The 15,462-nt window shown below is 39.0% G+C and overlaps 1 protein-coding gene across 1 annotated transcript in view; it reads left to right on the forward strand.

The window, feature by feature from the left end:
- The window catches only part of OGDHL (oxoglutarate dehydrogenase L), a 43,299-nt gene that overhangs the window by 17,556 nt on the left and 10,281 nt on the right, over positions 1 to 15,462 (forward strand). Inside the window, exons 7-16 of the mRNA XM_088526365.1 lie at positions 528 to 674; positions 1,264 to 1,354; positions 1,663 to 1,842; positions 2,208 to 2,336; positions 2,741 to 2,920; positions 3,158 to 3,310; positions 4,542 to 4,644; positions 5,248 to 5,376; positions 6,585 to 6,735; positions 9,946 to 10,073. Of these exons, the coding sequence (XP_088382491.1) occupies positions 528 to 674; positions 1,264 to 1,354; positions 1,663 to 1,842; positions 2,208 to 2,336; positions 2,741 to 2,920; positions 3,158 to 3,310; positions 4,542 to 4,644; positions 5,248 to 5,376; positions 6,585 to 6,735; positions 9,946 to 10,073 (1,391 nt within the window). The remainder of the gene's footprint in view (positions 1 to 527; positions 675 to 1,263; positions 1,355 to 1,662; positions 1,843 to 2,207; positions 2,337 to 2,740; positions 2,921 to 3,157; positions 3,311 to 4,541; positions 4,645 to 5,247; positions 5,377 to 6,584; positions 6,736 to 9,945; positions 10,074 to 15,462) is intronic.

Raw genomic sequence — 15,462 nt, forward strand, 5'->3', positions numbered from 1 at the left:
AACTGTCAAAGGTTGACATCTTTCTCCTACTGTAGCTGAGGAAGATTCCAATGTACTTTTTCTTGGCAAGGTATTAGCTGTTACATCATGTAGTCTGAAGCACTGTCCCATTAAAAAGGGCCTATGAAATAGGTGTGCTTTCTCTCGCTGTTTTCTTTCAGTATTCCATGCTTCCAGAAAGCACACATTCTCTGATCTGTCATCTTCAATTCATAGAGCAGACTTCTCTGTTTGCTTTGCTTTCCTAGTGATCAATATAAATTTTGTGTACATGGGGAGGAGCAGAGTTTAACCTGGGCAGTTATGGTGAACACTTCTCAGTGAAGGAGGGAGCCTTAAATTCCTTCCCATGTCTTCCCCCTGCCCTGCATATGATTGATCTCCAGAGGTCTACAAACATGTTGTCAGAAGCTTTAAAACAGATTTAAACTGTCTGATTTGCTACAAGATGTTTGATAATAAGTATTTGCTACATTTTTTTAATGATCTCATCTCTCTTTTTTTTTTTTTTTTTTTTCCCCCAAAAGATTTGAAGACTTTCTTGCTCGCAAGTGGTCTTCAGAAAAGCGATTTGGTTTGGAAGGATGTGAAGTAATGATTCCTGCACTTAAGACTATCATTGATAAATCCAGTGAAATGGGAATTGAATATGTTATAATGGGAATGCCTCATAGGTAATGTCAGTGAACCTATCAACAAGTGGAGTCTCTGTCTCAAAACTCGTTTTAGATTGTAGAATTAGAATTTTATTAACAAAGTCAGTGTTGGAGTAGCTAGGGAAGAAAAAGTCAATTATAGTGAGTAAAAGGAATGTGTAATTGTAACAAAGATATTTGTCAACGAGAGGTTAAAGGCCTCACAGGTGAACACTAGTGAAAGTCACATCAATGTACTTTGAAGCAGCAAGCATATGTGTTGTTTGCCCCATTGCATAGAGTCTAGAGCAGATAAAGGAGGTTGAGATGGTGTCATGCTTGTGCAGTCTACATTAATATTGTCATGTTGTAGCTGCTAGGTATCTGTAAAAAACATTGCTCACATTTGGATAATTAGATGTTGTAGAGTGTTAGTGGGAATGCATTGAAGGTAATTTGCAGTGGGAGGGAGAAAGGGAGAATAAGGCTTTTAAATTTTAAAAATGTAAAGCAAACTTCTTAACTGCAAATTTCTGAAATAGATAACTTGCTAGTTTTGTAAGTTTTATGCTAGTAGTACTGTTGATTTCCCTGTTTGAGCCATAACTGTGTTTGATTTTATTCTTAGGGGTAGGCTGAATGTGTTGGCTAATGTCATCCGAAAAGAGCTGGAACAGATCTTCTGTCAGTTTGATCCCAAGCTTGAAGCAGCTGATGAAGTAAGATGCTTTGTCAATTTATCTATACAGAGAAGTCAACATTCAAAGTAGTTACTTAGTCTTTGCTTGTTTTTGGTCATGATCATTATGCAATAGCATTATCATCTTCTGAAAAGTATTGTTTTCTGCTTTGAGTATCGTTTTTTGGTTTGCGGGTTATGATTTGATGAAATTTGATCAAGAGTGCAGTGCAAACTGATGCATACCTGCCTAGACTTGTTTTTCAGGAGGAAGGATAAATTTTAGACATTCAGTTTTGTATGAATGATGTGCCTGAACTTTGACCACATCTTGCGGGCCCACACTAGGGATCTGGGGATGTAAAATATCATCTGGGAATGTACCATGAGAGGATCAACCGAGCAACAAATAAGAAAATCACTCTGTCCCTGATGGCCAACCCTTCTCATCTGGAAGCAGTTGATCCGGTTGTGCAGGGGAAGACTAAAGCTGAACAGTTTTATCGAGGGGATACAGCAGGAAAAAAGGTAAAAATGGTTTAATGTTGTGGTAACTTTTTTTGGTAGAGTTTTGCAGCATTTTTAATGAAGTGATTTTCCAATAATTTTGTATTGTGGAGAAATCTTCTTCTTTGCCTCCTCAACAAAAGGAGTATACCACCCACTGAACCAGATCAAGTGTTTGACCTCTGGGGTAAGTTCAGGGAGAGAGTTTATAACTTTGCTTTGGGTATTGGATGAAGCAGGCAGAATGCAAACCAATCTATGGTTTATGATGAAAGTACAGTTGTATTCTGTAAACGCTCTAGAAACGTAGAGCAGATGGATCTTTTTGAGGAGTGTGGGTTTTTTTTTTTCTTTCTAATAAATGCATGTATAATCCTTCCTTGTAGGTTATGTCCATATTATTACATGGAGATGCTGCCTTCGCAGGACAGGGAGTGGTTTATGAGACATTTCATCTTAGTGACCTCCCATCTTATACCACAAATGGCACTATTCATGTTGTGGTCAATAACCAGGTAATAAGCAGAACATCTTCCAATCAATTTATCTATTTAATAGTTGCTGGTGTTTTTCTTTCTGTCTGCCTGTCTTTCTCTTGCGTTCTTGTTTTTTCTTCTTAGCTGACTGGGCTGTCCCCTGTGTTTATTAAGAATGGTTAGGATATTCCTGAAAATGGTCATACTATCTAGCAACTCTGATGCTAATATGGATAATATTATATCACCTACACATACCTTATTCAGTTGGTCACACCTAATTGGATTTGATTTGCTTTGTTTCTTTTCAAATAAGCAAAAAGCAGCTCGTGTAGCTGCTCAGTTTACTGACATTTAAATGACTATTAAATCAATCTCAAACATTCAGGGCAGAGTAGAGGGAGATGCCCACATCATTTTGTTGCAATTCTTGGCATTTTTAGATTGGCTTCACTACAGACCCACGAATGGCCCGTTCGTCTCCGTACCCTACTGATGTTGCTCGTGTGGTTAATGCTCCCATTTTTCATGTGAATGCTGATGACCCTGAAGCAGTGATGTATGTGTGCAGTGTAGCTGCAGAATGGCGCAACACCTTCAATAAAGATGTCGTCGTTGACTTGGTAGGTCTCTGCTTTCTTAATTCTTCACTCTATCGTATGCTACTCTCCCTAATTTTTATGTATCTTGGAAGACCCAGGCAAGAAGCATATTTAAAAAAAAAAAAAAAAAAAAAACACTCGCAGGAATCCATAAGCATTTCTATTCCATAGACTTTTAAAATTCCTGTAAAAGCATGAAATTTAAAGTTTTAATTTGACATCTTTCCCTACCAACAGAAACCATCTTGTTCTTTGCAGGTTTGTTACCGTAGGAGAGGGCACAATGAAATGGATGAACCAATGTTCACCCAGCCTCTAATGTACAAGCAGATTCATAAGCAGGTGCCAGTGCTGAAGAAGTATGCTGACAAGCTGATTGCAGATGGGACTGTAACACTACAGGAGTTCGAGGTACAATGCGTCAACAGAGCTAAAAACTACATGTGAAATTATTTGCAGGTAGAAATAACTGTGTCATTTTGTGCTGTCTGCTTTAACAGCCTTTTATCACTACTGTGATTGTGACTTTCCTCTTCCCGATTCAGTTCAGTTTTGATTTTTGTGCGCAGCAGAGTTTCAAAGCTCACCTCTTTGGAGGTGCTGCTCAGTTCTTTTCATAAGTTCAGCTCTCGCTGTATGATTTAATGAGAGATGAATTCCCCATGAACAAACATGCGTGTTGTGGGGGAAAAAAAAAGACTGAAAGGGCACTAAGATATTAAGAATATAGAAGCAGTATACACAGGAAAAAAAAAAAAAGGTTACTTACGTTTTGAGATGTGAATATTGGAGATGGAGGAATTTGATTGCTCCTCTCTATCTCTGGAATCTTGATTCAGCAGTAGGACAGAATTTGAATGTTCATAATTGTGGTTGTGGTTTCATATCGATCACCTAGAGGTGACACTCGTATTCAACAGGTACGTGTGTACTTTTAAAGCATAAAAGATCATTTGAGCTTGTTATTTTCTTGAAATAATGAAACTGAGTTCAGAGATCACTTGAAATCTTCTGGAAAGATGAAATATGTGGAGTCTGGGGGCAGTATTAAACTGGTTAGATCTTTGCCTCAATCTTTTAGAGCAAAACTGTATGGCTAACTGTGTAGCAACAGCAGTGTTGTAGAGCAACCAAAAAGCAGTTAGTGTGTGCGCATTTTGCTTCAGGTTGTGGCTTTGCACTTACCGCCTTTAAAGTGTGAGCTAGCAGTGTTGTAGTTAGAATCTACAGCTGAACTAGTTATATCTAGGAGGATCTTTTCTGGTCTTAACTTCTGTGGCCTGAGGTATGATGGTAAGAAATTCAGATTTTATGACTGTAAGTTATAGCACTTCGGTTCTTTTTTGATTTTTGGAGTGCGGTTGGCTATGCTCTTGGTCCTTTTCTCTGTAGCACTTGCCCAATAAACTAAATAAATTATTTCAAATGATGTGGGTAAGCATGTTTCTAGAAGACAATTTTATTCCAGATAAAATAGGTTTGTTAACGACATTTCATTATAAATATGTAATGTCATTACTGTCATACCTGAATAATAGGTGTCATCTGTAGAATGCCAGGGTGTTGTTCTCTTTTATGCCAGGGTGTTGGTCTCTTTTAAAAGTGTGGGTTTTTTTGTTTCGTTTTGTTTTTTTCCCTGCAGGAAGAAATTGCCAAATATGACAGAATATGTGAAGAAGCATATACTAGATCTAAGGATAATAAGATTCTACATATTAAGCACTGGCTTGATTCACCTTGGCCTGGTAAGAAGTATCCGTTGACACATTCTACTATTTGAAGTTACTGTGTTTTCATTTTAATTCCATATTCTAGGACTCTCTATTTTTGTCAGGCAGCTTTCCTGTGTAATAAAATATGTGACTTATGGTTTGCCTGTATTAGCAGTGAGACATTTTCCAAATCATTTTGAAACAGGTGTGTGTTATAGAAAATATTGAAATATGTGATTTTTAAAAAGCCCACATTTCCATCCAGCAGGGAAATGTTTTATCTATAATGCTATTCATATCTTCCTTCTTTTAGGAAGAAGGGCAATATCTCCTTTTTTTTTTTTTTTTTTTTTTTTTGAGGGACTCAAGTGTCGTTTGCTTTTTACTGGCTGCCTCTACCCACACATTTGTTTTTAATTCACTGGGAGTAAAAGTAGAAACAAAACAGATTGTGGTGTGTCTGTGAGATCGAGTCCTGTTTTCACGCAGGCAATGGAAGTGATTGTGCCTCCCTTCTAGAAAGTGAAGGACTAGGTTAATGTGCTGCTTAGGTTGTCTTAATGACTGTTGGTTTTAAAATAAATTGTAAATAGAGTAGAAATCTCTCAATCATCTCACCAAACCTTTTACTTCTAGGGTTCTTTAATGTGGATGGAGAACCCAAGAGCATGTCGTGTCCCCCAACTGGCATTTCAGAGGACCTACTGATTCACATAGGCAATGTGGCTAGTTCGGTGCCGGTCAAGGACTTCAAAATACATGCAGGTCAGCTGGAGTCCTTGCTTCCTTGGGGCCTGTGTTTTACTCGGGTGTTTTCTGTCTGCACGTGAATTGCTGATGGGCCATTTCCCAAAGGGGAGAGTGGCAATAACTTCTTTTGGAGAATGTGGCAGATGGGGTCCTGCTGCTTGTTCTCAGTTGAATATTCTTTCAGTATCATGCCGTTTCTGTTCCATACCTCATTAAAATAGTTATTTTCTCCGAGGGAGGTTATAGTCTCTTTGTAACATTAAGTTAATACAGTCCTTTTATAAAATGCTGCCTCTATGCTGTGCTTTCATGGGACTTGCTGCAAAGTAAGATATCCATCTTATGGAGCACTATTACTTGTTTCTTTTTATTTTATTATTATTTTTTAATTGCTGAAACTGCTGGTAATTTGGGGTCCACTTAAAACACTTTTCTTGTTCTTCACTTGCAACTTTCTGCTCAGTGATCTAGCCCAGCCTTTTCACACAGGGCAATGCTGCTGATGTGCAATGAGTATAATTAAAGTACAGTAGACTATGCAAATAAATTTAAGCCCAGTTGTCGTTCTGGTGTAGTTATTTAATGTTGGTGATAACATAAATCTAGCACTTTCTCAGAAGGTCTTAGCTTTCGGTCTGAAGAGATTCCATGCTGAATCTAGTGTCTGTATGGTCCCAAAAAAAAAAAAAAAAAAAAAGGCGGGTCTCAGTAGGGAGTGCCTGGCATTGGGGAAAAGTTCTGAGCTAAATCTTTTTCTGGGTGGCGTCTAGCAGCCTTACAGGGAGCAGTAGTTCCATGGGGAAAGATGGAGCTACTTTATTTGGAGTTCTCTTTTTTTACTTGTAGGAAAGATACTTAGGATCTGTGGAAAGAGTGCTTTTTTTTTTTTTTTTTTTTTAAACTTTGTTTTTTTTTCTTTCTTTTGCTAAAGCAAGGTATGAACAATATGCAACCCTTTGCCTTTGGGAAAAAGTATTTTACTTTGTTTGCAGTTCAGGTCTAGCAAAACAATTTGTAGACTCTATTGGGTTTTGCCTAACTTCATTGCAGCTGTTCTGCTTTTGACAAAGTCAGTGGATCAGCAACTAAAAGTAGCAACTCAAAATTGATTTTTTTTTCTGTTTTTATGCATCCTATATCAGTGGGGACAAAGGTGAATGTTCTATGAATGTAGAATGTCTTTCAAGTAAGTCCACAGATTTCTGATCTTTACTCCAATATAGGACTCTCACGGATTTTGAGAGCCCGCCTGGAAATGACCAAGAACAGAGTCGTTGACTGGGCCTTAGCAGAGTACATGGCTTTTGGCTCCTTCTTGAAAGAAGGAATCCATGTCCGACTAAGTGGACAAGATGTGGAAAGAGGTACTTTTAGGTGAGTACTGAAATAACTGTTGAATGCTGGCCCATACTTCAACACTTAGCATGCTGAGCAGAGTCTTTTGAAGGGAAAGGCAATCAGAGGCTATTTGGCCTCATGTGATTGTCATAGGCACTGATGGTCAAGAGGAATCCAATTTCCTGCTAATCTGCAGAGAATTAACATTTCAAAGAGTTGTATTTAAGGAAGAACAAATATTTCTAGATATTTATTTTCTTTTGCTGAAAGGCAGATTTTTTTTTCTTTTTGAGTAAAAATTCAAGTGCAAGCCATCTAATTACTGAGAAAAGGTGTTTTGCTGCTGCAGGTTCTCAAGTCTTCAACTAGCATTCAAGTGTAACTGCTTCCAACTCCAGTGTTCTTTGAAACAAACGTATTGCCACTCGGCAAGGCTCTTCTAAGTGAAAGAAGGTGTTTTCTACAGAGTCTCTTATTGACTATGGAGCTAGAACGAACACAGAATCTGATCACTTGGTAAAATATAGATGGTGCTGCTGCTTTTCCCTACCTGATTCTCCATGGAGTAAAATCTTAATGATGTATTTAATTGAACCCTTTGATGCAAAGCCCATTGCTGGGGGCGAATGCAGTAGCAGCTGCCCTCTGCCTGCAGAGAAGGCTGATGTGCATTGGTGCCTGCCTTCTGTGTTTGCGTGCTGAACTTCATTTGGTATCGAGTCTTCCAGGCTTTGTTCTTTTTGCTCCTGTTCTAATGGCAGTTTAATAAAATGATTCGGACAAGACGTTAACACAAAGCGAATCAGGAGGTTTCCCCATATTTCTCATCCTCCTTGATTTCAGGAATATTGGTCTTGTAAAGTGGTAAGCACCTCCTGGGGGAGAAACACATGTACATTGTTCAGCAACCTAACCATCTATTTCAGGTGAGTACTTAGTTGTGCTCAATACTCCTGAGAATACCAACTGTGTAATAGGTGGAAGAGGATTTTCCAGAACAATTTGCCAAATTTCCTTGATGTATGTCCAAGAGAAAAATAAATGTTGTATTTGCAACAACATATGTAAAATAAACATGCTATAGACAAAAACCCAGCTTGTTCAGATTTGCACAGATTAGCTAATCTTTTCTGTGCCATCTGGATTCTGTTATTCACTCTTTTAGGAAACGGGTGAAGTTGGGGACTGAAGTCAATAATGTAGATGTTTGGTTTATAGTATCATTGTGAATTTTAATTATGATTGTGATAGGGTGATAGAACAGTAAAGGATTAGGTTAAAATGCCTCAAGTCTGGGGAAATCAGAGAATATTCAATATTCTGTTAAACATAGAGAACACCATAGGAATGTGCAAGGCTTAAGATGTAAAGCTGTGTTCAGCCTCATCTCATCAGAGGAATATGTGGAACTGCTAATTTGGGATACAAACACATCTAAAATATGCTGCCATTTCAAACAGAGCTGCCCTTGTTTAGTTGTGGTTAGGATTATAATAAATATGAGAGACTCCCGTAATAGCTGGAGACTTAGTTGCCTGTGTTGTTTCTGGGAAAAAAAACAACACTGCAAGTGCTTGAGAAGCATATGTCACCGCATCTTCTCTCAAACTGTGTATTAAAAGATGCTTTCTACACCCCGCCAAAATCTTCAAAGTACATAAAATCTGAACTACCTTGATCTAATGGAAAAGGAGCATCAGCCATTATTTGGGAAGAATGGAGATGCTGTATTGCCATAATAGGGGAAAAAAAAAAACACACACACACTCTGTTCTGGAGTTTCTGAAGTTCTGGCTGCACTAGAATACCTTCTGTGGGCATTCAGATCATCCCAATGACTGCATGGCAAGTTGAGTGAGTCTGTATTAGTGCTAGCCAGGAGAGTCTCCTCAAGCAAGCTCTAGGATGCTTTCTAGATCCCAAACCCTCTGTTTTCTCATTCCAGAGCCTTTAACGTGCAGAACCCAGAATATTATAGATGTAAGCTACTTCTCCCATGTGAAGAACGTTAAATGTAATGGCTTGTTTTCTTCCCATTTCAGTACTCCACCTAGCATTGTTAACAGAAGGAAATCAGAGAGATGCTGCAGATGAAATGTCTTGGCCCTTTCTTATTTTGGAGCCACACTTTGGAGAAGGCAGGGAAGGAAAGAGACTTGACTTTGTTCTGGTTTCATATCAGTAAACCTGACAGCTCTGCCCCCGCAAAACTCGACTCGTCTGGCTGCCCATCCATGCTCATTGTAACTGCCTTTTGGTGGTGGTGCTTCATGATTCAAGGTCTAAAAGCTTACTGTCTGTTTAGGCCTTTTACTTTTGATCGAGTGACAAAAATAAAATGATAAGATTAAAAATAATTTCTGTCTTAGAGTGGGTCTTCCTGTGCATATTTTTCCCTTTTGTGCCTATCTCCCCACGCTGTTCTTCAAGGGTTCTGTCTTTTCCTAGCCTTATATTGTTGTCTTCTAAATAGAATTCAGAACTCTCTTGCTAGCATGCATTATGCAAAATGGAAATAGAGAAAGATTCAGTCTTCATTGTTGGCAGCTATACAGCACACAGTAGTTGTTACCAGCATAATAGCAGTCCTTATGTTAGCGGTTGTAAAGCTGGACATATTGGTGTGATTCACTCAGTTAGGCTGCTCAGAGAGTTAATGGATTACAGTAATTACTTGAGTCATCTCTGTTTTGCTAGTGCTCCTTGGTGCCCCATTCTAATGCTGATTAATGGGGGGCTGGAGAGCTGTAAATGGTATGAATGGAAAATGGCAGGAAGGAGGATACTACTTCAGTCTTGGTGTTGTGAAATCATCCTTAGATTTTTTTTTTTCCTTTTTTTTTTTTTTGCCTGAAAGACAAACAATTATTGTCTCAAGGAAGAGAATAAAAAAAAATGCCAGGGAGGCACAATGAAATGTTTTAAATAACAATTTAAGCTTCTGAAATATGACTTTCAGTCTAATATATTTTACAACCCCCTTACCTTCCCCAAATTCCAGTAATGACAATGTATTTTCAGGTTTCATGAGTGCATGAGAGCAAGTATGTGAAAGTCCTCATAGTGTAGCAATTTTATTAAAGATATTTCTGTGTTTCAACCAACCACAGTGTTGTATATGGCAGATGTAACTATTGCTTGCTTTCCTTCTAGAATTTCTAGGTTTGGTGGTTAATCTTTTAAAATTGCTCTGCTGTAGCCCAGATTATTCTTAGCTGACAGATTCCTTTCCCCAACTCTTCGCAGCCATCGCCATCACGTGCTTCATGATCAAGAAGTTGACAAGAGGACTTGTGTTCCCATGAATCACCTCTGGGAGCAGCAGGCCCCCTACACCGTGTGCAACAGCTCCCTTTCCGAGTACGGCGTCTTGGGTATGTCCGAGCATCCGAGGGATTTGGTTACCCGTAACAGACCTCGAACGAGATGCAGGGATTGGTGGCAGGAAGACCTGACAGGAGGAAACTTTCCAGGTTTTTGCTTTGATGTAATTGGGATTCCTCGCCTGCAAAGTCTTGGTTGTTACCCGAGTTTGCCAAATGTCAAACCAACGAACATGCATTCTTCTGCTAGCTGCACTGAAAAATAAACAGACTGCCTGTATTGTATTTTAACATTATTGCTTTCCTAACAGTTTTGCGTTGCTCGAAAGCCAGGGAGTGAAGAACAGGGGCTTAAAATATGATAAAAATGCCTAAACCTATCCAATCCTGAACAAGCAGTCTAATCAGGATATTCAATGGTTGTTACAGTCACCATGGTCATTACAAGAATTCTACTTTGTTTTCTTATCTTGAGGGTTTTTAAAACATGCTTTAAATTTTAAACCAAATTCTATTTTTCTAGAATGTGGTCTGATTGGTCTCATTTTTAACCTACACAGTTTTTAACATTTTCATTTTTAACCTACACAGTTTTTAACATTTTATCATAAATTAAAAATGAGAGGGAAAACTGCAGTTTTTCTTTATTTTTTTGAACATGTTGTCTGTAGTAGCCAGCATTTGAATCTGCACGGGTTTTAGTGTGTCCACAAAGCAATACTTGCTTCTTAAACCCTTCTTCTCCCTATAATATCTTTATTTATATAAACTACTGAAAACCTGCCTCTAATGACTAGTGTGACTTGGGAGATTTAATTACCTCTCAGCAGAAAAGCTGCAGAGAATGCCAGTATTGGTCTTACCAGTGTTCAGCAGCAAGATACATAAAGTGACACAATACTTCAATTTTGGAGAATAAGTTAGGCAGGGCAGGGACAAAACTCATAAGAAAGAGACTGCTTTATTTATTTATTTATTTTAAAAAAGCTGTGGAACTGTTTTTGAAGCTGTTTCTTTCAGATTCTGACATCTCTTAAATAAGCATCTCCACGTTTTACAACTGCGGGATTCAGTTGAAAGAATCTGTTTGTTGTAGCTGATATTGGCAATGCCAGAACGCGTGGCTAATGCTTTAACAAAACGGAAGGAACTGTCAACAAAATCAGGGACACTTTGGAATATAAATATAAAAAGACATCTTAGCCTTATATGATGACTGAGTGCTAGTGTGAGTGTGTTATTTCAAGAACACAAATCCTTGTTGTTTTTAGCATTAATCGTTGTGAATTATGCTTTTTGTACTGGACAGACGTTTTATGTTCAGCAGCAGTGAACAGGTAACCTCACTCTGATGTGCCGAGGGTGGCAAACTGTGGAGCACAAAACAAATACTTCTAATAATTTATCAAGAACATTACTCAAAGGATTAATAACAAAGAACTGTGTCTGTTTCATAGCCAATGTGAGAGAGTACAAATGAAACATGGTGGAGAAAGGTGGTAATTGCGAACTGCTTACCTGGAGATTCCAGAAATATTTGAGCATATAATCAATTGCACATATGATACATATTACATATTGCTAATAGCAACATTTAAATGATGCAAAACTGAATAGCTGGAGCATGGATTGAAGAGGGTATTTGTTAGTTCTATAGGGGAATTGGTCTAAGCAATACTAAGATCCTTCCTTTGTGTATCTTTAAGCTGATAGATAATGCTTATGTATGATCTCTAAATAGGAGAGAGCGAAAGAGAATATATGGATAAATGTAAGGAAAAATATTTACTGTAGATACAGTGAGAATTTCATTTTAGAGAATTACTTTTGTTTGCAGTTTCGTACCATTTCTCACAGTTTTAGTTCGGATTTTCTTGTCCTGAGCTCTGTAAATGTGCAACACCTCAGAATCATTTTGGAAATTCCTTTAGTACCTGTGAGTTCGAGCTAAATGAAAATGGATTGACTAGCTCTGCATGATAAAACCCCGGATTGCTTGGCAGGTGCCAAAGCCAGGAGCTTGCACATGTGCAGAGCTGCAGGCTTTGCACCACGTTTTTTGTGGAGCTGGTTGGGAGCACCTGGGTTGTTACTGCTCCACTGGAATGGTACTCCCAACAAGATGAATTTCCCTTAGAGGGGAACGAAGTCAGTCTTGTTATCTTGGAGTTCTAACGGTTCCTTATGTTTGGATGCAGGAAGTAAGAGGGTCTGTGTGATGGGGCATCAAATCAGAGTATTTAATAAACCCTAATTTCTTATCTCATCTGTGACATCCTAAGTCTACTATTTTTAACTATGTCCAGACTATTCCAATGTAGTTGTGCATCCACTCATTTAAGCTATGGATTTTTCTTTTTACTGAAAGTGTATGCCTGGGAGTGTAACTGAGTGCTGTGTGAAGTCACTTAATCAGAAAAGCTTTCCCTAGTTTATTTGCTGATCAAGACAGAAGAAAGGCAGAACTATCTTAAAGTCAGTCCATGATGCTTCTTGTGCAGCTTTTTTAAATACTCGAAAGACTCTTCTGTCTTTCTGTATCCCTCTCAGAGGGATCATGTAGTATTGATTTTTTTTTCCATCCAGAAAGAGTGAGATTTTTTTTTTTCTTTTGATTAGATTCAGTGCTGGCTTTGAGAGGTCTTGGACTGTAACATCCCATGTTGGGTATTCACAGGGAACTTCCAAGCATGACAGACTTGGAGTTAGTACATAATTCAAGAAAAGTCCTGAAGCTCAAGAGACCTAGAACACAGCTTTTTTTGTGGGGAAGATGATTATCAACTGGAAAGGGAAAAAGACAGGTATTGATTTCAACTTTCTTCACAGTACACTCTTCAGATGGAATATGTAAAGTTACTACTCATTCAGAACAGTATGTTTTTTGTAAGGTTAATTGGGAAATGCTGTTATCTGACTGAAATTGCATTAGGAAAGAGGACAGATTGTAGTAAGGACCTGGTGTTAATGGCACGTACATGTAGCTCCAAAAGTCATCAATCAGTATCAAGCAGGTATTTACCTGCCTCTCTCCTGGGCTGTGCGTGGGTTTGGGAAAGGATGCATGTCCCTCTGTTAGTCCTGAAGTCCCTGTTTTTTGATTGTACATGACACAGATCTGTCTTTTAATTTTCTTCCTTCTGACATTCTATCTCTGTATCAATAAGCCATTTATGGATTTTTTTTAACATTCATGCCTTAAGTCACTTAGAAATCATATTTAATTAGACTGCAGCCTTATTTATTTTGACTGAAAGCTATAGTTCCTACAGGAGCCCTGCAAAGTGCTGTGGATAAAAATACAGTCTAATGTGCTGTGTAAGCTGTGCTTTGCTTGGCAATACCCCCTTCTCTGCCAGAGTGACAAAAGAACAGTAAGGGAGCACAGCAGGAATGGACTAATAGAAAGATGCCTGTCATCTAGGGACCTTAATGAACTCCAGCAATTAAAGCATTAGTTTTGCAACCCTAGTCAAGTGCTTGATATTCTTCTTTCTTATCTTCCCTCGGTTTGGAAGTTCACTGTGCTGTTGCACTGGGCCCTGGTCCCCCAGGCCTTGGTGCGCCCTAAGCTCCTGGGGGCTGCACGGAGTTCGGGAGCTGGCTGCAGGCTCTGCTGGGCACGGCCTTCACCCTTCACTTTATGAGCTATGTCTCAGCCAGGTTCTCAGCACTAGATTTGTCAGTAGCTTAAATGTGTTTTCCAGGTCTCTAACAATAGAACAGCTAATTGTTTAAGCTCACAAGCTTTGCACAGCATTCTGAAATAACACTGGTCATTTCTGGTCTCTGGAGATAAAAGCAGTAAAATTCTGCAAGGTTTCTGCTGAAGATTTTTAACTCTCTACGCCAGTGAGGTTGAGCCCTCGTGAGGGGTTTGGGTAGAATCCTGCTCCCCTGCAGTTTGGGTGTCATCTCCAGACCTGTGGAGTCTTTCCAGCTTGGATCACCTTCCCCGACCTTGATGCATCTGGAGCCTTAATAAATCCCTTTCAGGAAAAGCTCTGCCTCCTACTCCATCTTTTCAGATACCTTTCCAATAATGACTTGAGATTTTTTTATTTAGTATTTCAGGTCCAGCTCTTCAAATTCTTTTCTCCACAAACAGATAGGAGCAGTAATTGTAGGCAGACTCCCTAGCAATTGCTGTAATTGCTGGTGGTAAAAAGATCATTAAAGTTACGAACTCTCATTGTCATTTGCCTGCTGGAAAATGAGTTTTGGAGTCTGATTAAACAAAGATGGATATACCACAGACACATGTTCTATGAGACGGTAGCCTTTGGGGTGCTAATTTTAACATATTAATCAGGATATAGAGATTGCATTTGAACATGTTTTTCCAAATTGTTATATGTCTGCCAGAAAGCTTGCAAAAGGTACCTGTGTTGAGATCACTCTTTTTTATGCAGCTTATCCTGGGACAGGATCACCATGGGGTGATTATTAGCATGAAATGAGCAACAAGATAGGAAGTGAGGAATGGTACCGTTTTCCCCTGTGAAACTTCCAGGGTATTTTTGGTATGCAAAACAGAATAATATGTGCACTTTGAGCCCTAAAGCATCATCATGGCGCTCCATGCCCTTTGAAAAGGGGGTGCGTGATTATTGGTAGTTCCAAGTGGTCAGAACCTCATTTTTTTTCTTCTTCAAAAGCTAGATTATTCCATCCTTAAAGAGAGCACATATGTGCAAATAAGCCTTGAACATATTGCATATTTTCTCAACCATGTAACCTAATCAGTAGAAATGGTCTCTTAATGCTTGCATAAAATTAGAAGGGGATTCAAGTCTATCTAGGGAAATCTCTTTCCCAAATACCTTTGGGAACATGCATCGAAGGGGTTATACAGACTTTTTTCCACTGCTTGCATGGTGTTTAAAAGCAAGAATCACACAAATAAGGAGAGTAGAGATTTATACTGTGTTCTAAAAGGAAGCTTGTACAGGGCGTCAGACCAAATGAGTGATCAGCAAGAGTCATCCTCTTTGGAAAATGAACTCTCATGGTGACCCAAGGGTGAAAGAGAGTCCTTCTAACTCACCAGTCACGTGTTGGCCTCTCAACTTATGGGTCTCCTTTTGGTGAGGAGCATAACGGTCTGCGGGAGTCATGGATGGACTGTTTAGAGTTCAGCACCGTAGAAGTCAAGTGATTCAGAGATTTCTTGCGATGGGGAGGGTTAAAAACAAAAGAGAATTGGTCAGGATTTACCAAGGAATAGGCTACAGAGGTACACCAGAAAAACAGACTGTAAGCAACAGTCTTCATAAACAGCAAGAAGATCTTCAAGCAAAACTGTTTCTCTCATGCATTTGCGTCGTCCTGAAGTTGTTTGTCTGCAGGCTTCTGGGAAAGCCTGTGCTGACACTGTCTGAAGAGGCTTTTCTCTGGAGTGGAAGAGCGAGCTCCTGTCATCACAGTTTAGCTGTGGTCA

The sequence above is a fragment of the Tinamus guttatus genome, unplaced genomic scaffold, assembly GCF_059628265.1.
Source record: "Tinamus guttatus ecotype Peru unplaced genomic scaffold, ASM5962826v1 Tinamus_guttatus_pri_ptg000246l, whole genome shotgun sequence".
Classification (NCBI taxonomy): Eukaryota; Metazoa; Chordata; class Aves; order Tinamiformes; family Tinamidae; genus Tinamus; species Tinamus guttatus.